The 23,381-nt window shown below is 39.8% G+C and overlaps 1 protein-coding gene across 1 annotated transcript in view; it reads left to right on the top strand.

The window, feature by feature from the left end:
* Positions 1–8,524: 8,524 nt before the first annotated feature.
* MRPS25 (mitochondrial ribosomal protein S25) overlaps positions 8,525–23,381 on the top strand; it is a 45,244-nt gene continuing 30,387 nt past the window's right edge. The window contains exons 1-3 of the mRNA XM_053720674.1: positions 8,525–9,180; positions 9,626–9,732; positions 19,163–19,250. Of these exons, the coding sequence (XP_053576649.1) occupies positions 9,047–9,180; positions 9,626–9,732; positions 19,163–19,250 (329 nt within the window). The 5' untranslated portion in view covers positions 8,525–9,046. The remainder of the gene's footprint in view (positions 9,181–9,625; positions 9,733–19,162; positions 19,251–23,381) is intronic.

Here is a 23,381-nt window from a genome sequence, read left to right as displayed (position 1 = left end):
GCATATGAAGAACTGTTTGCAGAAAAATGCAAGTGAAGTCTGTTGTGTGATTATTTTATTAGGGTTTATAATGCTGTTTAGCATTTAAAAGTCTTTATTTCAAAGCTTTAAAAATAATGTATTAGGTGTTACTTATGACAATTTTGAGAGGGGCCTGGAACCTATCTCCCTCACTTCCCATTGACTTACATTATAAACTGGGTTTCAATTTACAACCATTCCTTCTGGAACCTAACCCGGACGTAAACGTGGGTGTGTGCGCGCATGGCATGCCATATATATATGCATGCATGTGTATTAGTATATGTGTATATATATATGTGTATATATATATATGTGTATATTATGTATGAGATATAATATAAATATATATATATATATATATATATATTATATATATATATATATATATATATATATATAGTATATATATATATAAATAGAATATATATATAAATATATATATATATAGTATAAATATATAGAATATACACATATACACACACACACATATACACACACACACAGAGTTATGTAAACTAATATTTTCCTCAAATCAGTGTTCATTAACATTTAACTTATAACATGGATAAAATGTATCCTGATAGCAACCTGCACAGCTTCGCAAGTAGAGAGCTTGTTTACTTGCAACTAACACTTGCATCGCGTGACAACATTTAACATTGCTCAAGAGATTTCTTGTGTAATGGCGCCCTTGCTTTTGTTTCACCAACTGCACAAGAAAAGAGTGTGTCAATCGTGTCAGGTTGATTTATCTTATTGCTTGTGAGGTTGCACAGAGAGCTTTCTTGTGCAATGCCACCCTTGTTTTGTGTCACCAAATGCACAAGAACAGAGGGTGTCGGGGTGATTTATCTTATCGCTTGTGAGGTTGCACAGAGAGCTCTCTTGTGCAATAACACCCTTGCTTTTTGTCACCAACTGCACAAGAACAGAGGCGTGTCAGGGCGATTTATCTCATTGCTTGTGAGGTTGCACATGAGGAGCTTTCTTATAGTGTTACAATACAGGGTAAGAGATATACTGTAGAGTCTAATGAGGCTATAGATAATACAAGGCCTGCAGAATAACATAATAGTGTTACAATACAGGGTAAGAGATATACTGTAGAGTCTAATGAGAGCTATAGATAATACAAGGCCTGCATATAACATAATTAGGTTTACAATTACAGGGGTAAGAGATATACTGTAGAGTCTAATGAGGCTATAGATAATACAAGGCCTGCATATAACATAATAGTGTTACAATCAGGGTAAGAGATATACTGTAGAGTCTAATGAGGCTATAGATAGATACAAGGCCCTGCATATAACATAATAGTGTTACAATACAGGGTAAGAGATATACTGTAGAGTCTAATGAGGCTATAGATAATACAAGGCCTGCATATAACATAATAGTGTTACAATACAGGGTAAGAGATATACTGTAGAGTCTAATGAGGCTATAGATAATACAAGGCCTGCATATAACATAATAGTGTTACAATACAGGGTAAGAGATATACTGTAGAGTCTAATGAGGCAAAAGATAATACAAGGCCTGCATATAACATAATAGTGTTACAATACAGGGTAAGAGATATACTGTAGAGTCTAATGAGGCTATAGATAATACAAGGCCTGCATATAACATAATATTGTTACAATAGAGGGTAAGACAGACAGTAGTGTAATGATGCTATAGATAATACAGGACCTGAATATAACATAACAGTGTTACAATACAGGGTAAGAGATGGATAGTTCAGGGCCTGCATATAACATAATAGTGTTACAATACAGGGTAAGACATAGACAGTAGTGTCTAATGATGCTATAGATAATACAGGGCCTGAATATACATTATAGTGTTACAATAGAGGGTAAAACAGACAAAACTGTCTAATGAGGCTATAGATAATACAGGGCTGCATATAACATAATAGTGTTACAATACAGGGTAAGAGATATACTGTAGAGTCTAATGAGGCTACAGATAATACAGGTATGCATATAACATAATAGTGTTACATTACAGGGAAAGACAGACGGCAGTGAGCTCCATCCGATATGCAGCGTCGCCCGCAAAAGCCGGCGACGCCAAATTTTGCGAGGGTTTGGTATCCTATATACGGCGTAACCTAGAAGTTACGCTCGTATATTTCTGCCTTCGGCCGTAGTTTTTTGGCCCATAGACAGGTATACCAAACCTGCGCAGTTTGGTATCCAAAATAAAACATAAGGACTTACGTGGCGAAAATTGAGAAATCTTACTCCATTTTCACCTGGCCACAAATAAACTGGCTGCAAAATAAAACCTAACACCTAACGCATGCGCAATGTCTATCTACCTGTCAACCGCAATCCCCCGCTTCAATCCCTAATAAAGTGTTTAACCCCTAAACCGCCGCTCCCGGACCCTGCCGCCACCTACATTAAAATTATTAACCCCTAATGTAATCCCCCTACACCGCCGCCACCTATATTAAAATTATTTCCCCCTAATATGACCCCCCTACACCTATTTTAACTATATCACCCCCTAATATGATCCCCCTACACCGCCATTACCTATTTTAACTATATTACCCCCTAATGTGAGCCCCCTACCCCGCCGTCACCTATTTTAACTACATTACCCCCTAATCTAATCCCCCTACAGCGCTGCCACCTATAATAAATGTATTACCCCCTAAAATACTAAAGTGTCCCTACACTGCATTGCCCCAAAGTAATCAGCTCTATTACCAGCCCTTAAAAGGGCCTTTTGCGGGGCATTGCCCCAAAGTAATCAGCTCTTTTACCTGTAATATGACCCCCCTACACCGCCGCCACCTATATTAAACATATTAACCCCTAATCTGACCCCCCCTACACCGCCGCCACCTATATTAACCCCTAATCTAATCCCCCTACACCGCCGCCACCTATATTAAATATATTAACCCCTAATCTAATCCCCCTACACCACCGCCACCTATATTAAATATATTAACCCCTAATCTAATCCCCCTACATTAAATATATTAACTCCTAATCTGACCCCCCTACACCGCCGCCACCTATATTAACCCTAATTATATTAGGGTTAATATTAGGCTGACCATATTGCCGCTTTAAAAAGGGACACATATGAAAAATACATATGTCAGGGCTGTTTAAAGAAATGGTTTTGTATAAGAACCCTCACATATGTATTTTTCATATGTGTTCCTTCTTAAAGCGGCAATATGGTCAGCCTAGTTAATATAGTTATATTATATATATGAACTATATTAACTATCTAACCCTAACACCCCTAACTTAATTATTATTGCAATAAATCTAAATAATATTAATAACTAAACTATTCCTATTTAAAACTAAATACTTACCTATAAAATAAACCCTAAGATAGCTACAATATAATTAATAATTACATTGTAGCTATTTTAAGGTTTATATTTATTTTGCAGGTAACTTTGTATTTATTTTAACTAGGTACAATAGCTATTAAATAGTTAATAACTATTTAATAGCTACCTAGTTAAAATAATTACCAATTTACCTGTAAAATAAATCCTAACCTAAGTTACAAATACACCTACACTATCACTAAATTAATTAAATAAACTACAAATTATCTAAACTAAAATATAATTAAATACACTAAACTAAATTTTTTATTTTGGGGGGCTTTGTTATTTTATTAGGGGGCTTAGATTAGTTGTAATTAGCTTAAAATTCTTATTTATTTTTTTTTGTAATTTAGTTTAGTGTATTTAATTGTATTTTAGTTTGGAGATTTGTAGTTTATTTAATTTATTGATAGTGTAGGTGTATTTGTAACTTAGGTTAGGATTTATTTTACAGGTAAATTGGTAATTATTTTAATTAGGTAGCTATTAAAATAGTTATTAACTATTTAATAGCTATTGTACCTAGTTAAAATAAATACCAAGTTACCTGTAAAATAAATATAAACCCTAAAACAGGTGTAGGGGGATTAGATTAGGGGGTAATGTAGTTAAAATAGGTGGCGGCGGGGTAGGGGGCTCACATTAGGGGGTAATAATTTTAATAGAGGTGGCAGCGGTGTAAAGGGGTCACATTAGGGGGTAATATAGTTAAAATAGGTGGCGGCAGTGTAGAGGGATCATATTAGGGGGTAATATAGTTAATGTAGCTGGCGGCGGGGTCCGGGATCGGCGGTTTAGGGGTTAATATATTTATTGTTAGGAGTGAGAGGTGGGGATTACGGATAGAGGGGTATACGTGTCGTGCTATGTTTGGGAGGCGTGTTAGACAGTTACGGGAGATTTTATAATTTAGTCAGTTTTTTTATGCGGCGGCAGTTTCTAAAGTGCCATAAGTCACTGACGACTCCAGAAATTTGTACTTACGCAGATTTCTGGACATCGCTAGTTTGTCAGACTTTAGCATCTGACGGCACAGTATATGTGATAGCTCGAGTTGCGAGGTGAAATTACGGGCGGCGCGGATTCCCTCGCTTGCGCCGAAAACTATGCCGTATATCGGATTGCGGCCCAGTGTCTAATGAGGCTATTGATAATACAGGGCTGCATATAACATAATAGTGTTACAGTACAGGGTAAGACATATACCGTAGTGTCTAATGATGCTATAGATAATAATGTATGATGCATTTGTTTTTAAGTGGTCAAACTCCACCAACCTCTTTCCTTATTGTCAAACTGTTCACAAAATCTCCATTGCTTGGTTTTAACAAAAAAGGAAAATCTTGTGAAGCTGACATGTGCTCTTAGTTTTTAGGACTGAAAAATTCACAATTTTCTGTCATATTAAAGGGAAAGGGGCAAATCAATACTGAAAGTATATCACAAAGTTGTTTTACCGAGTATAAATAGCCATTTTATGTTACTGCCTAATAGTATAGCGCAATACTGTAGCGCTGATCATGCAGCAGGAATCTACAGAAACACTGTCCCTGTAACCTGCTGTAGTACAGTAATATAGCACTGATTGTGCAGCAGGAATCTATAGACACACTGTCCCTGTAACCTGCTGTAGTACAGTAATATAGCACTGATTGTGCAGCAGTAATCTATAGTCACACTGTCCCTGTAACCTGCTGTAGTACAGTAATATAGCACTGATTGTGCAGCAGGAATCTATAGTCACACTGTCCCTGTAACCTGCTGTAGTACAGTAATATAGGACTGATTGTGCAGCAGGAATATACAGACACACTGTCCCTGTAACCTGCTGTAGTACAGTAATATAGCACTGATTGTGCAGCAGGAATCTATAGTCACATTGTCCCTGTAACCTGCTGTAGTACAGTAATATAGCACTGATTGTGCAGCATGAATATACAGACACACTGTCCCTGTAACCTGCTGTAGTACAGTAATATGGCACTGATTGTGCAGCAGTAATCTATAGACACACTGTCCATGTAACCTGCTGTAGTACAAGAATATAGCACTGATTGTGCAGCAGAAATCTATAGACACACTGTCCATGTAACCTGCTGTAGTACAAGAATATAGCACTGATTGTGCAGCAGAAATCTATAGACACACTGTCCATGTAACCTGCTGTAGTACAAGAATATAGCACTGATTGTGCAGCAGAAATCTATAGACACACTGTCCCTGTAACCTGTTGTAGTACAGTAATATAGCACTGATTGTGCATAAGGAATCTATAGACACACTGTCCCTGTAACCTGCTATAGTACAGGAATATAGCACTGATTGTGCAGCAGGAATCTATAGACACACTGTCCGTTTAACCTGCTGTAGAGATTATCTGGATACGCTGGGACGAAAAATATCAAGTGAACAAAGAAAAATGTATAATAAAAGTAATTTAGAAAGGTTGTTTTAAAGGGACACATGTTGATGAGGTTAGGCTGGGACAATCTGCTGCGAAAAAGGCTGGGAAAACAGAAAGGAGCAGACACACCCCCCCATCCCTGCATGTGAAATTACGGATAACAGTACGACAGCCAGCAGGAGCCTGTAAACGCGTGTATACATCTGACACTTTGGGGCTTGGTAAGGAGTCTGAAGAATCAGCACAATGTTATTTAAAAAAAATAATATTATATATAAATAGTATATATATAGTCTATATTATATATATATATAATATAATATTATATATATATAATATATTAGTCATAGTATGTATTTTATTGTTTACAAAACACTCCCATGATGGGCTATATAAATGGATTATTTACATAACATTTATGCAAAGAAAAATCAAATGTACAATGTTCCTTTAAATGCTCTATAAAGAAATAATGGAAAGAAAGAGTTTTGTGTTTCTTTTAAAGTGATGGAAAATCCTAGTGTATCAGAAACTTAAAGGGACAGGAAACCCAATTTTTTTTTTCATGATTTAGAAAGAATATGCCATTTAAAACAACTTTCCAATTTACTACTTTTATCTTATTTGCTTCATTCTCTTGATATCCTTTGTTTTAAAGCATATCTAGATATCTCAGAAGGCTCCTGATGGTGGCTGCACATATATGCCTCATGCGATTGGGCTCACACATGTGCATGCTATTTCTTCAACAAAGGATATCTAAAGAATGAAGCAAATTAGATAATAGAAGTAAATTGGAATGTTGTTTAAAATTATATTCTCTATCTGAATCATGAAAGAAAAATGTTGGGTTTCATGTCCCTTTAAGGCTTTACCAGTGCTATAAATAAAAGGGACCTTCAGTCGTGAAGTTTTGCTGTGGGAGGTCTGAGACGCTTAGTTTAGGAATAACGGTACGTTCTTCTAATCTTTATGAATGAAGGTCCCTTTTATTTATAGCGCTGGTAAACCCTTAAAGTGATAGTAAATCCTAGTGTTTGTGAAGTGTTAGGATTTGGCAGTGCAACAAATTAAGGGGACTATAAAATACTTAAAGGAACATAATACTCATATGCTAAATCACTTGAAACTGATGCAGGTACAAACTGTAAAAACTACGAGGAAAAGTATCACCTTGAGCATCTCTATGTAAAAAAGATATATTTTACCTCACAATTTTCATCAGGCTCACCAGAGTAAGTGCTTTGTAAAAGAAGCTATACTCAGCTGCAGCCCAGCAGCAGGTAACAAAAAAAATGAAGAAATCAACAGCAGTCAATCAGCATCAGCAGTGCTGTGGTCATGAACTTTTTCACTGTGATCGTCAAGGAGATTTCATAGAAAACTTCCTTAAAGGTGCCATAATACCCAAAAAGTGTTTAAACACTTAGAAAGTGATGCAGTATAGCTTTAAAAAGCTGACTAGAAATTATCACCCTGAACATCTCTATGTAAAAAAGAAAGGATATATTACCTCAAAGTTTTCATAGCCACATCAAATTGTAAAGAACTTCTAAGCAGCAAATCAGTATGTCTGGTCCCGGCATCAGCGGAAGGGAACGAGCTTTGTGCACACTCATCTTTGTAAGGAAGTTTACAATGAAATCTCATGAGAGTTAAGTGAAATCTCATGATATCACAGTAAAAGAGTTCATGACCTCAGTACTGTTGATACTAATCGGCTGCTGTTCATTTCTTCATTTTTTTTTTACCTGCAGCTGGGCTGCAGCTGAGTATAACTTTTTACACAGAACTTACTCTGCTGAGCTGAGGAGATTGTGAGGTAAAATATCTTCCTTTTTTACATAGAGATGCTTAGTGTGATATTTTCCCTGTCAGCTTTTTACATTTATACGGGCATCAGTTTTCAAGTGATTTAGCATATGAGTAATTATGTCCCTTTAAACTGGCTTGGGAGATAACATAATTGTGCATGAGGCACGCTCCCTTGCAGGTCCCAGGACAGGCATCCCGATTGGCTGCTTAAAGTCCTTTACAATGGGGTGTGAATACTTAGAGGACATTTTGAGGTAAAATATCTTCTTTTTTTACATAGAACTTTTGGGTATGATGGCCCTTTAATGCTGAACGTTCCTTTATTTGTCTGCAGCGTTCCACACACTGAGCGCCTCAGGCCTCCAACAGCAGAACGCTATTTTTCCGTGAGGTGATGTTTCCATCTCTTAGCCAATAGCCATGCAGGCCAGCTGGTATTATGCAGGATAGCTAGCATGCTATTGGCTAAGATCACCTCAATGCTTGCATAATAACATTCTGCCGTGGGCGGCGTGAGGCACTAAGCTATCACTTTAAGTGTTAGAAATAATAAGTTTTACCATCATTTTAAATTCACATCTATTCTCTCTGTGCGCATATGTATGTAGCCTCACCAGGGCACTACTGTGAGCTAGCTGGTGATTGGTGGCTACACACATGTTATGTGACTCTAGTCAATGGCTCTGCTGTAGTGCACCTCATATCACCCACCCATTTCTCCGCTAGAAGAGAGCTGATTGGACAAATAATGACAGCTGCCCCGTCTATCTTCCTGTCATTGGTAAAGGCTGGTGTCACTCAAACAGGCCCCTCCCCTACTAAACACAAACAGAAGATGTCTGAGAAGAAAACATGGCGGAGTTGGGCGCAGAGCCAGTGTTTGTGTTAAATGAGCGGACTCCCGGGCCAATATGGGCGTGCTTCCGTCCCAATGTTAGCCTGGAAGATACCGGCTATAAAAAAAAACAGCACACAGCCCCACTTACCTCATCACAAGGGAAGTTACAGCCGCATCGTCTGAGCTGTGCGCGGCCCCGCTAGCCCGCACTTCCCACTGCGCAGCGCGCTGCGTTATATGTTATTGTTTTCTTTTCGGTGAGAGGTCAGAGGTCGTGACCTCACGCTCCGCCGTCTTTTTTCCAAGTTGTTTCCTCTTCCCTCTAGACGGCTCGCGGGGAAGCGTGACGTCACTATCTGACATAACACGATTGGTGGAAAGGTGTGGGCAGTTGTGACTCCTCCCACTTGTGGTTGCTAGTTTTGTTTAAACAAGCTTTATTTGCACGATCAAAAAGCACCTGTTACACTCTGCTAGTAAGTGATTTATGGATATTTCAGCCACGATAGACTAGAAACTACAAGTCCCAGAATATTTGCTCCGTGCTCCTTAGGTATTACTTCCGGTTTCCGGTAGTTTAGTAACCATGCCGATGAAAGGACGGTTCCCGATCCGTCGGACCCTGCAATATTTGAACAGCGGAGAAATCTTGTTCAAAGACAACGTGAAGGTCATGACAGTGAATTATAATACGCACGGGGACCTAGGTGATGGCGCCAGGTGAGTTTGTCTAGCTGAGCATGAATCAAGGTCATGGGGCATGAATTAGGGAGGGGGTATTTGGTGTAACTGGATGTTGAGGGGAACTTAGGAGTATTGGGATCAGTGTGACTTGGAGGGCTTGGGGTCAATGAGATGTGGGGGGCTTGGGGTCAACGATATGTGGGCGAGACTTTGGTGGGGGGCTTGGGTCAATGGATTTTAGGGGGGGGTCAGTGGGATGTGGGGTTGAGACTTTTGGTGGTGGCTTGGGGTCAGCATGATTTAGGGGGGCTTGTGGCCAGCGGGGGGACGTGGAGACATTGAGGACTGGAGGGAGGCATTGGGCTCAGGAGGACATGGGCCAGACTGGGGGGCTCAGTGAGATGTAGGCAAGACTGGAGCTTAGTAAGTGGGATGTGCAAGATATAATAGTTATGACCGCTTTCATCTTTTTCATCCACAGGAAGTTTGTGTTTTTTAACATCCCTCAAATTCAGTACAAGAATCCCTGGCTGCAGATTGTTATGTTCAAGAACATGACACCATCTCCCTTTGTGAGGTTTTATCTGGGTGAGTATTTCACTGATGTCTTCTGATCACACAGTTCACAAATTTATATTGTTGTTGTAGTAGTTGTGCTAAGTGTCTTGAGTAACTTCTCAAATACTTGGCTGCTCTGCTGAGCCGAGGATGGAAACTGAGTGGAACTGTCTAAATAAATGTTGTTGAACTAACATAAGTTTCTAAATATATAATGCAACCAAAGCTTACATGTAAAAAGGTTTCTCTTTTAACCCCTTTAATTCAGGCATAGTATTGTTTGCAGCAAGCTCCCCGTTTGGGTATTTTCATATATGGAAGGTGCTATCCAGGCCATAGCTTCTTCAGAATGCACACTTGCACGGTAGGGGGCAGAGTCACATGACAACTGACTAAAGCAGTTTACAGTATACTGCTGAAGCTTTTACAAAGCATGTGACATTACCCCCATAAAATCGAGCAAGCCTCTTGGCAACAAACAATAGCAGTACCTGCTGTCCCTCCTCAACCCCCCCTTGCATAAGTAATTTTATGCACCTGCACACTTTGTTATGATAGCAAAAGGTGGAGCAGGCTACACTATGCAACACTAAAGTGTAAGTAATTGTGCAGAATTTGGGAAATTTTATTTAAATACCTCTAATAAGCTCTTTTTTATTATTATTAGGTTTTCACATAACCACTTTACATAAAATATGTTCAGATTATAACCTTTTTTTTTTTTATTATTTTTTTACACTTTTTTTTTTTTTTTTTTTTTTTTAAATTTCCATACGCTGTTTTACCTCAATTGAACCTTTTATAATATGCACATAACTCAACATTTTTATGGCACTTTAATTTGTTTTTTAAATGTTTAGACTTGGCTGATCCAGGGATTAAAATTCCCACTAGCCATTGGCGAGTGGAAATTTAACAGTGGTAAGTGAGTGAATGTTGCGCTACCTGCTACAAATCACACAAAACAAAAAAATGGGGAAGAGTCTACAACACTATTCCCATAGGGGACGCTTCCTATCACAATCCTCAGTTCTAAACACAAATAATATTATATCTAATATACACAACACACAGGTAAAATTAAAAACTCCAAAACAGATGTAAAACAATGTGATCAAATCCTTAATGTCCAAAACCAAACAAGAGGCAGCAGTCCCTGGTGATGATTAATCTGGAAAAGAGAAGACACAGAGACACCAATATGGCCTAATAACGTATGCACACCAATAGATCAGCAAGAGGTGAAGTGGTACTCACAAAATTGGAGCACCCTATGGTGCGAGTGGCGCAGTCTGAATCAATTAGCAGTGGTCCAACTCACTGTATATCCACAATGGAACCCTCAGGTAGTGGCAGTGCAGGAGACACTCAGGAAGTGGCAGCCAGACAGCAGACCAAATTTCTGATCCTATAGATGGTATAAAAAAGAGCCCATAGCCTAGTACCGTTTGATTAAAGCGAAATTTTCAATTATTGGTTGAATTCACAGTTGGTAGCGCACCTCCCAGGTGCAGTATAGGCCAGCTGGAACTCTGTCGCCCAGCAGACTGTGCCCAGGCTAGGGTTAGCTCCAAACACCAACCAAACGACTTGTGTCCAAGCAGGATAAGACCACAGGAGAGCAGCAAGTGTATCACAAACAATTATTTATTAAAAACAATGCAACACGTTTCTCAGCCCCTCTAGGGCTGTTTCCTCAGGCTATACAATTATTGTATAGTATCATTTTTGTTTCACATTTTTCCACTGTTTGATTTTAATAACACTGTTAAAGGGTAGGTAAACTTGAGCGTACTCGCTCAAGTCATAGGATATAGTTTAAAAAATGAGCTAGACTTTAATTCATGAAATCTGTAATTTATACAGATCTTCTTGGATATTTACATTTCTTTTTAATGACACAATGAGTCCACGGATCATCTTAATTACTAATGGGATATTCACCTCCTGGTCGGCAGGAGGCGGCAAAGAGCACCACAGCCAAGCTGTTAAATATCACCTCCCTTTACTCCCAACCCAGTCATTCTCTTTGCCTATGTTAGTGCTAGGAAGAGGTAAAGTGAGGTGTTAGAAAAGATTCTTCAATCAAGAGTTTATTATTTATAAGTAGTGCAAGATTGTGCTGCTTTGTTCTAGGGTGTAGCCGTAGTCCATATCAGTCTCTTCAGTAGGACTTTGGTGGCTTTAGAGCAATGGGAACTCGTAGGACATAATTCTCACTGTGCCTCCCATGTTTTATGCTGCCCTAACTCCTAAAGCCTGAGGGACATTACTCAGTCTTTTATTTCTCCACAGGTCGATGTGAGGGAGAGGACCTCTCAAGCCTGTGAGCTGCCTTGCTGTCAGGCAGATGTACGAGGTAAGTGCTGCTTTTTTATTTCTGGGGTGAAGAAAGAAATATTCTGAGAGAAAAAGTGAGCACATTAAGAAACAACATAAAGGGCACGTGAAGGAAGGGGCACTTTATGTTGGTGGGACACTGTAAACTCTCCTAGGCTGGAGAGAACTTTTTGACAGCTCTAGTATGCAGGGGCTGGGAGAGCAGCGCTTGACTGGCTCTGGTGGTTAGAATCTCCCGGCGGTTTAATTTAACAAAATGCCAATCAGGAGATTATTTCTTATAGCAACGCCAACAATGGGCGGATCTTCTGAGTTGTGCGCCACTTTAATCGAGCCTCAGTCTGGGACACAGTTACAAGTAATCAAGCAGAGTTCATCAGGGCTTTTCTAGAAACGCATGGCTTACGTTAAAGCAAGCATTCATAGAATTGAACAATGTCGGTATCCTCTCTGCTGAATTCCGGATCGTCTCCTGCATCATAAGAAGGGAAGGTTGGCTCCGGTTTAGCGAGTCAGGTAGGCACCTCAGTAAAGTTGTTGAGGTGTCTATCTTTTTCAAATTGTGTATTTACTAATTGACAAGATTTGGTAAATAAGTTACATGTTTAAATTTTAAAGAGATAGTAACGTTTTTTTCAGCGCAAAAAAAAATCTTTAAATTTGGGGGGGGTTATTTGTTAATTTAACCATTGTGAAACAATATGGACCAAGGGGCCTTGCAAGATGTCACTTGCTGCTTGTGTTTTGATGCCAATGTGGAACCACCAATCCCTTTCTGTTCCTCATGTATTGAGAGGACTTTAAATTATAGGGAGGAAAAATTTTCTTAGCCAATTTTTTTCTAAAGCGGATGTTGTCCAGGAGTCTGACGAGGTTCAATATATGCCACAGCTTTCTCCTCAAGCGTCCCAAATTTTACCGCCCTCGCAAGCAGTGCCCTGTGCTTCCTCTAGAACTCCTGCTGGAGTTACTTTAAGGGACATCGCTTCTCTAATGTCTTCTACAATTTCTGATGCGTTGTCTGCTTTTCCAATGTTGCAGGGAAAGCGTAAGAGGAAAATCAGACATTCAGTAAGCGAGGTTACTTTTTTATGACACGATGAGTCCACGGATCATCTTAATTACTAATGGGATATTCATCTCCTGGTCAGCAGGAGGCGGCAAAGAGCACCACAGCAGAGCTGTTAAATAGCTCCTCCCTTCCCTCCCACTCCAGTCATTCTCTTTGCCTACGTTAGTGATAGGAAGTGGTAAAGTGAGATTCTTCAATCAAGAGTTTATTATTTTTAAAGTAGTGCAAGATTGTGCTGCTTTGTTCTAGGGTGTAGCCATAGTCCATATCAGTCTCTTCAGTAGGGCATTGGTGGCTTTAGAGCAATGGGAACTTGTGGGACATAGATCTCACTGTGTCTCCCATATTCTGATGCTGCCCTATTTTCTATAGCCTGAGGTGGATATACTCAGACTTTTTTCTCCACAAGTCGATGTGAGGGATAGGACCTCTCAAGCCTGTGAGCTGCCTTGCTGTCAGGCAGATGTAAGGTAAGTGCTGCTTTTTTATTCTGGGGCCAAGAACAAACTCAGAGGAAAAGTGGAGACTTTTATTTAAACAATAAAGAACATATAAGGCTCATTCAATAAGAGGCACTTTATGTTTGGGACTACAAGTTCTCCTAGTCTGGAGAGTAATTCAACAGCCATATCTGCAGGCACTGGGGCTGGGAGTAAAGCTTTATTTTTATCTGCTCTGGTGGTTGTCTCCCGACGGCTTAAAGGGACACTCAATCAAAATTAACCTTTCATTATTCAGATAGAGCATGCAATTTTAAACAACTTTCCAATTTACTTCCATTAACAACATGTGCACAGTCTTTTATATTTAAACTTTTTCAGTCACCAGCTCCTGCTGAGCATGTGCAAGAATAAGTGTGTATGCACTTGTTAATGACTGCTGTCACATGGTACGTGTATGCATTTGTGATTGGCTGATGGCTGTCACATGGTACGTGTATGCATTTGTGATTGGCTGATGGCTGTCACAAGGTACAGGGGGAGTGCAAAAAGACATCACTTTTAAAATTGTCAGTAAAAAAAAACTACTACTCATTTGAAGTTCAGACTAAGTGCTATTGCTTAGTTTTGTTATCTTGCATTTGTTGATTATGCAAATCTACTGTGTTGACAAACAAACCGATCGGGAGATGAGATGTACAGTAACGCCCACGATGGGCGGTCCTATCGGGTTTGCACGCTTTTTCCTTTGATTGCGCACTTCTCAGAGACATGTCTTCTGTGGCAGAGACGGCAGCACAGCGTGACACTAGAACCGCATGTTTTTTTTTTTATAGCTTAAGCGCTTCTAGTCCTATTCTTTAGCGCTATCTTGTTACTGAGGTCTGGATCGTTCCTGCTCCACAAGAGAAGGGAACAGTGACTTCTGGTTGGCGGTCAGGTAGGTTCCTCAGCAGGGTTGCTGAGGTGTAAGGGTGTCTAATCAAAATTAATTTGATTTATTTTTATATTCGACATAGCAGGGTAAAAAAGTTACCTGTTTTAAATTTAAAGGCACAGTAACGTTTCTTTTCTGCACAAAAGTTTTTATTCATTTTTGAGTTTAGTTATTTATTAATTTACTTATAGTGAACAGCATGGACCAAGGAGCCTTGCAAGATATCACTTGCTCCTTTTATGTTTTGATGCAAATGTGGCACCACCTATCCCTTTCTGTCCCTCATGTATTGAGAGGACTTTAGCTTATAGGGAAAAGATTTTTTTTTCTGGCTGCCCATCGGCGATCCACATCCCAGGGGTGGATAACTGGGAGGCGAACTTTCTGAGCAGGCAGACCTTTAATCAGGGGAAGTGGGAACTCCATCCGGAAGTGTTCTCCAGCCTGATTCTCAAGTGGGGTCAGCCGTAATTAGATCTCATGGCATCTCAACAGAATGCTAAGCTCCTGAAATACGGATCAAGGTCCAGGGACCCCCATGCAGAAATTATAGATGCTCTGGTGGTTCCTTGGTTCTTTAGTCTAGCATACCTATTTCCTCCATTTGCTCTTCTTCCTTAGGTCATTGCTAGAATCAAGCAGGAGAGGGCATCGGTGATCCTCATTGCACCAGCTTGGCCTTGCAGGATTTGGTATGCAGATCTGGTGGACATATCATCTCTGCCACCTTGGAGACTTCTGTTGAGGAAGAACCTTCTAGTTCAAGGGCCCTTCCTTCACCCAAATCTATTTTCTCTGAAGCTGACTGCTTGGAGATTGAACGCTTAATTTTATCCAAGTGGGGCTTTTCTGAATCAGTCATTGAGACCATGATTCAGGCTCATAAGCCTGTAACTAGAAAGATTTACCATAAGATATGGCGTAAATATCTCTATTGGTGTGAGTCCAAGGGCTACTTATGGAGTAGAGTTAGGATTCCTAGAATTTTATCCTTTCTCCAAGAGGGTTTGGAGAAAGGATTATCGACAAGTTCCCTAAAGGGTCAAATCTCTGCCTTATCTATTTTGTTACACAAACGTCTGGCAGATGTTCCTGATGTACAATCATTTTGTCAGGCCTTGGTCAGGATCAGACCTGTGTTAAAACCAGTTACCCCTCCATGGAGTTTGAATTTAGTTCTTCAAGGGGCTCCGTTTGAGCCTATGCATTCCTTGGATATTAAATTGTTGTCTTGGAAAGTTGTATTTCTTGTTGCTATTTCTTCTGCTCGCAGAGTGGCAGAGCTCTCGGCATTGCAGTATGAGTCCCCTTACCTTATTTTTCATTCTGATAAGGTAGTTTTACGTACTAAATTTGGATTTCTTCCTAAGGTAGTTTCTGATCGGAACATTAATCAGGAGATTGTTGTTCCTTTGTGTCCCAGTCCTACTTCTCAGAAGGAATGGCTTCTGCACAATTTGGATGTGGTTCATGCTTTAAAGTTTTACCTGCAGGCGACTACGTATTTTTGTCAGTCTTCTTGCATTGTTTGTAGTTTTCTCAGGAAAACGTTAGGTACAGAAAGCTACGGATACTTCTCTTTCTTTTTGGCTGAAGAGTATCATACGTTTTGCATATGAGACTGCTGGACAGCAGCCTCCAGAGAGAGAGTTACGGCTCATTCCATGAGGGCTGTTGCATCCGCATGGGCATTCAAGAATGAAGCTTAGGTGGAACAGATTTGCAAGGCTGCAACTTGGTTCTCTCTTCACACTTTTTCAAAAAAATTTGGGAGAAAGGTTCTTCAAGCAGTGGTGCCTTCTGTTTAGGTTCCCTGTCTTGTCCCTCCCGTATCATCTGTGTACTCAAATTGAACCGGCGTAAACTGAGGGCCACGTGTGTGTGTAATAAATAAATATATACATTCAAATATAGAAACTTGTTGATATTATCTTTGAGTCCTTTTGAAAAGTCACCTCTTTAGAAAAAACATGCTGTAAATGATTCATATTGTATCTAAACCTGGGTTTGATTTAAATTGCTAGCCGGTCGGGCTCTTTAAATCATACATGATTAGAAATACATAGATAATTATTACATTATTAAGAGGTGAACTCTCTCCAGTTTAATGCATTAATCTTTCATATTTGACCAGCTATTCATCTGTACTTCATTAGAAGGCAAAAAATAATCCATTATCTTAAAGGGACATGACACAGAGCATACAAGCTTAAAGGGACACTCAGGTTAAATAAAATTTTCATGATTCAGATACAGCATGTAATTTTAAACAACTTTCCAATTTACTTCCATTAAAAAAAATGTGCACAGTCTTTTATATTTACACTTTTTGAGTCACCAGATCCTACTGATCATGTGCAAGAATTCACAGACTACACGTATATGCATTTGTGATTGGCTGATTGCTATCACATGGTACAAGGGGAGTGGAAATATACATAACTTTGAAATTTGTTATAAAAAAATCTACTACTCAATTGAAGTTCAGACTAAGTGCTATTGCATTGTCTTGTTATCTTGCATTTGTTGATTATGCAAATTTAATGTGTTGACTGGTCCTTTAAAGGGACATTATACACTGGATTTTTCTTTGCATAAATGTTTTGTAGATGATCCATTTATGTAGCCCATACAGGTTTTTTTTGTTTTGTTTTTTTTATAAACTTTATTTAAGACCAACAATGTGTACAGTGTAAAAGGAAACAAAAAAAAAAAACAAAAAAAAAGTTTGCCGTCACGCAGGATGCAATAGAAATACAGAACAGAAATAGACCAAAAACATTTTCAATTAAGTTAGAGTATATGTCTTTTCCGTTAAACCTACACATTGTTGGGATTTTATATTTTAAGTGTTACAAAAAAAGCAAAATCATAATCTAAACTTAAAAAATGGGTATGTTAGCCCACAATACCCTTCAAGATCGAAAGGAAAAGGGAGGGAAAAAAAGGGTGAGGAAAGGAAAACTGAGGCAAAGGAGTCCACTCTCATATCATGCTACTAGGTAGGCCCAGGAGCAGCAATACATTACTGGGAGCTAGCTGTTGATTTGTGGCTGCACATACAGTATATGCCTCTTTCACCTAGTGTGTTCAGCTAGCGCCCAGTAGTGCATTGCTCTCCTGCAACAAATGATTGAAGAGTAAAGCAGATCTGATAATAGACGTAAATCTAAAGCAGTTGTATGTTATGCCCCTTTAAGGTCTCTTTCTCAGCTCTGTATGTTACTTTATAATGTTTACTGTGCAGAAGGGGCTTGTTATTCCTCAGCTCTGTATGTTACTTTATAATGTTTACTGTGCAGAAGGGGCTTGTTATTCCTCAGCTCTGTATGTTACTTTATAATGTTTACTGTGCAGAAGGGGCTTGTTATTCCTCAGCTCTGTATGTTACTTTATAATGTTTACTGTGCAGAAGGGGCTTGTTATTTCCTAGCTCTGTATGTTACTTTATAGTGTTTACTGTGCAGAAGGGGCATGTTATTTCTCAGCTCTGTATGTTACTTTATAATGTTTACTGTGCAGAAGTAGCTTAATTCCTAGCTCTGTATGTTACTTTGTAATGTTTACTGTGGCGAAGAGGCTTATTTCCTAGCTCTGTATGTTACTTTATATTGTTTACTGCGCTGGTAGTGGTGTGTCGCACTGCTGGCTGTGTGCTGGTAGTGGTGTGTGTGTCACTGCTGACTGTATGCTGGTAGTGGGGTGTGTGTGTGTGTGTGTGTGTGGCACTGCTGACTGTATGCTGGTAGTGGGGGAGGGTGGCACTGCTGACTGTATGCTGGTAGTGGGAAGGGCACCGCTGACTGTGTGCTGACAGTGGGGGGGGTGGCCCTGCTGACTGTATGCTGGTAGTGGGGGGTGTGGCCCTGCTGACTGTATGCTGGTAGTGGGGGTGTGGCCCCGCTGACTGTATGCTGGTAGTGGGGGTGTGGCCCCGCTGACTGTATGCCGGTAGTGGGGGTGTGGCCCCGCTGACTGTATGCCGGTAGTGGGGGTGTGGCCCCGCTGACTGTATGCCGGTAGTGGGGGTGTGGCCCCGCTGACTGTATGCCGGTAGTGGGGGTGTGGCCCCGCTGACTGTGTGCCGGTAGTGGGGGGGGTGGCCCCGCTGACTGTGTGCCGGTAGTGGGGGGGTGGCCCCGCTGACTGTGTGCCGGTAGTGGGGGGGTGGCCCCGCTGACTGTGTGCCGGTAGTGGGGGGGGGTGTGGCCCCGCTGACTGTGTGCCGGTAGTGGGGGGGGTGTGGCCCCGCTGACTGTGTGCCGGTAGTGGGGGGGGTGTGGCCCCGCTGACTGTGTGCCGGTAGTGGGGGGGGGGTTGGCCCCGCTGACTGTGTGCCGGTAGTGGGGGGGGGGGTTGGCACCGCTGACTGTGTGTCGGTAGTGGTCTGTGTGTGTGTGTGTGTGTGGCACTGCTGACTATGTGCTGGTAGTGGGTGTGTCACTGCTGTTACTGCGTGTTGGGGGGGGGGGTACTGCTGACTGTGTGCTGGTAGTGGGATGGGTGTGTGACACTGTTGACTGTGGGTGTGTGGCACTGCCACCATATTGCATGTATTAAATATACTTTTGGTAGCTGTTATCCATGTATCATGACTTGTAGTGTCATGAAGTTGATGCCAACGCTCCATGTGTATGTTACACTGTATCTTAAACTCCTGTCTTTCTGCAGACAATGGAGAACAGGTGCTTGTTGACATAGAAGAGAAAAGCAACACGGACATTGTACAGCACATCAAGAAAATCCTCGGCAAGAGCAAGTAAGAGAAATACAGGCGCGGATACATGAGAATAAAACCGTAAGACTGATGCCATCTGCTCCAGTTTGCATTTAATTGTTCTAATTTTTTTCGTTCTGTGCTGAGAACTATATAGGTGTAACAAAAAGTATACTCGGGCTAGTCTGCATGTGAATGGGGAGGGGGTACCCTGTATTTGGCTAGTCTGCATGTGAATAGGGTGGACACCCTGTACTTGCCTAGTCTGCATGTGAACGAGAGGGGGGGCCCCACTGTACTTGGCTAGTCTTCATGCGTGTGTGTGTACGTATGTATTGACCTTTTTTTTTTTTTTTGGAAGAAATCCTGTCTGGTTGCTGTTATGTAAGAAGGATATTTATTTACACGGAACCTACAGGTGGTTGACCCACGGAGGGCGGATTCACATTGAGATTTGTGTTATGTGTGTGTGTATGTATGTGTGTGTATGGATATAATCTAAAAGTAAAAAAGTAGATGGCTCCAGCACTGTTTTTTAAAAGTGAAATAACCTTTATTAAGGTGACATAATGAACAGACAGCGATGTTTCGGGTAACGCAGACCCTTAATCATGACTGAGAAGTTATGTAAACGAATTTACTGTTGAAAAAGATTTATACAGATTTTTTCGCAATTTAGATTAAACATGGCATTATCACTATCGGTAGATGTGTCACAAACCATACCATCATTTTCATTGCCAAAGTGTGCCTTTAATTTTAAAGTCTTTAAAACTTAAGAATAAGTCTACCTTTGTCCCCAGTTCAACCAACCCAGGTGTCGAAACATTTATTAAATTTGTTCAAAATGATGTAAAGAGTTTACTATCGCAGAAAAAGTTTAAACAAAAAGGTAATATTTCTTATGGAGAAAGACAGGCACTGAAAAATCTTACAAAAAATAAAAACATCACCATTAAAAATTCAGACAAGGGTGGGGCGGTTGTTGTAATAGATACTGAATACTATGTACAAGAAATTTTAGGTCAGCTATCTGACGGTGGTATCTATCAGATTTTGGAGGGTGACCCTTTATTGGAAGTTAAGAAGGAAATTAAAATTGTAGTAGATACAGCTTTGAAAAATAACATTTCTAAAGATCTTGCTAAATTCCTAATAAAAAGTGACCCTATCGTCGCCAGTACAGATTCTGTATTTTCGCATATCGCTATATTTATAGATAAGATTCTCAAGCCTCTTTTCTTGAAAAAACTTACTTGCATTTCAGATGTGGATAATGATATTCTTTTCTCATTAGATGTTGTGAGCCTTTACACATGTATCCCCCATGAGGCAGGCATTCAGGCTACCCTTGAATCCATTAAAGAAGAAACAAACTTCTCTTTGCAACAAAGTAATTTTATTGAGGATTTACTTAATATACTTTTATATCTCAATTACTTTCTTTTCCAGGACACATTCTACTTACAAAAACGTGGAACCGCTATGGGTTCTAATATGGCCCCTTCATACGCCAACATCTTTGTTAGCCAATTTGCGCAGAGAAATGTTTATACCAATCAAGACTTTAAAACCAAATGCAGGCTATGGCTTCGCTATATAGATTATGTATTTGGCGTATGGAGGGGCCCTATTGCATCCTTAATAGATTTTGTAGATGACCTTAAGAAGTGTACTGACAGATTGAGATTTACCTTAAATTTTTCTGATACCTCTATAAATTACCTTGATACGATCATATATAAAAAAAGATTCAGTTCTTAAAACAGATCTTTGTTAAGCCAACTGATCGGAATACATTACTACAATACAACAGTTACCACCCTAAGAGAGTTTTTTCTTCCATCCCAAAAAGTCAATTTATAAGAACTATTAGAAATGTACAGGACAAGGATATGCAAGAAATTAGACTTGAGGAAATGGCCAACAAATTTAAAAAGAGGATATCCCCCATCTATGATCACTAGATGTAAAAATGAAGTTTGACACAAGAAAAATGTAAAATTAAAAAAGAACACTAAATGTATAATTTTTTTCTTCAGAATTTAACACACATAGTGATCATATTGCTAATATCATTAAAAAGCACTGGTATCTTTTGGGTAAGTTCAACCCCCATATATCTGAATTTCAAGTTCCCCCTATACACTCATACAGACGGGTGAAAAACATTAGGGATACCTTGGTTAAGGCTGACATTGGTAGTACTAGCACTAATAGGATTACCTATCTTACTTCTCCAAAAAAGGGTTCATACCCTTGTCTCCGTTGCACGAAATGCTATGATAAAAGGTAAACACATAGCACAAACCAATGACCGAAAAATTCGAGAGATTAATGGGTATTACACTTGTGATACAGACTTTGTAGTCTACCTATTAAAATGCCCTTGTGGGAGGGGCTATATAGGGGAAACTACACGCCCCATTAGAGATAGGATTAGTGGGCATACATCATCAATCAGATGCCAAGATAAAACCCTTCCAGTTTTTTCCCATTTTCTTGAAATGGGACACACTGTTGGCCAACTCAGGTACCAAATAATAGACCACATCCCTAAACTTAGGAGAGGAGGCAATAGGGAACTTGAACTCAAAAAGAGAGAGGTGTGGTGGATTCAACACTTAAAAACTCTACATCCTGTAGTTTTGAATAGAGATTATGATCTCCATTTGTTTTTATAAATTGTATCTTTCTATCTATATGTATTTTAAATTTTGGATGTCATGATTAAACTTTGCATTACTGCTCATGTGTTTAACTTTACCTATGTGTTTAATATTTGCCAAAACTTTAAAAAAAAAGTGTTAAAATTTCCTACATGTGTAATACATGAATTGGCCGAGTAGATGGCAGTAGAAATTTCAATCAATGGTCAATCAATGTCTGGCCATTATGGAGTTAATATGTTTGCAATTGGCTATCTGGCCTATTTAAAGCTGTGCTGCAGAGCAATCCATAGCATGATTAAGGGTCTGCGTTACCCGAAACGTCGCTGTCTGTTCATTATGTCACCTTAATAAAGGTTATTTCACTTTTAAAAAACAGTGCTGGAGCCATCTACTTTTTTACTTTTGGATTTATATATTGGAGGTGAGCAGGACCCTCTGGATACTGTGCACTCTGCTACCTATTCCTGAACTGTTGATTTGTGCTGGACCTATTGCTTCTTATATATCTCTATATATCTCTATAAATACAAATATTAGACTCCACACTTGAATAAATAATGAATGCATAAATGTGCAAAATAAGAAAATATCTTTTAATGTACATAGAAAAACAGATAATTGCGTAATAGTACTGCATACACACAATCAAAATGCCGCAAACATCCATACAAACATACATACAAACTGGCTGTCTCCAGTTATCAAGCAAAAATGGAGTGGAGGAGGTCAGATGGAGAGCAAAAAAGTAACCCCAGGTTATATATGCAAAACCATGGGTATATCTGTGCAGGATACAAACACTATGAAATTGAAGCAGTTCATGCAATATAAGCAGTTCATGCAAATGGCAGACAAGCAATAGTTGGGTAGCTGGCAATTGCAGAGGTAAAATAAGTAGCAAAGAATTACAGATGTATAATGAATAAAGTAGTTCATGCACTTTAAAAAGTTCATACATCAAACAGATGGTAAACGTTGTCAGGATAACACGTAATCTCAAGTATCACTAAGATGTAACAAAGTGTTTCCTTTTATGTATAAACCTTGTTTCCATATATGTATCAACTTTGATGGTATATTTTTATGCCACTCCGGCACTCAAGGACAAAAAACCGCCGTGAGGATAAAGAACTGTGCAAATACAACGCTCGCAGAGCGATCTCATCCAAACCGTGTCAGGTATGTAGTAGAAAGCGTCCGTGATGAAGTCACAAGTAACAGTGGTGATTCTAGCTGTGCTCCACATATATAGAAGTGTCAGCGACCCAAAGCAGCGTGTGAGTATCCAACTCCCTTGGCGTCTGACGTCACATCCACAAGTCAGGCAACGCGCATTTCGGGCTCCGCCCTTCAACTTGGCCTGTCGTCATCCGGATAGCCACCTCCTTTTCAAGCTTGAAACTTGTTACTGCAAATTACGCCCACTCGGCGTCATTACTCCACAGCTCATTCATTAAAAACAGCCATCCCACAGACATGCGCAAATGTATTAAGTAAACGA

Source organism: Bombina bombina, chromosome 7 (assembly GCF_027579735.1).
Source record: "Bombina bombina isolate aBomBom1 chromosome 7, aBomBom1.pri, whole genome shotgun sequence".
Classification (NCBI taxonomy): Eukaryota; Metazoa; Chordata; class Amphibia; order Anura; family Bombinatoridae; genus Bombina; species Bombina bombina.
This window is presented reverse-complemented; position numbering and strand designations above follow the sequence as displayed.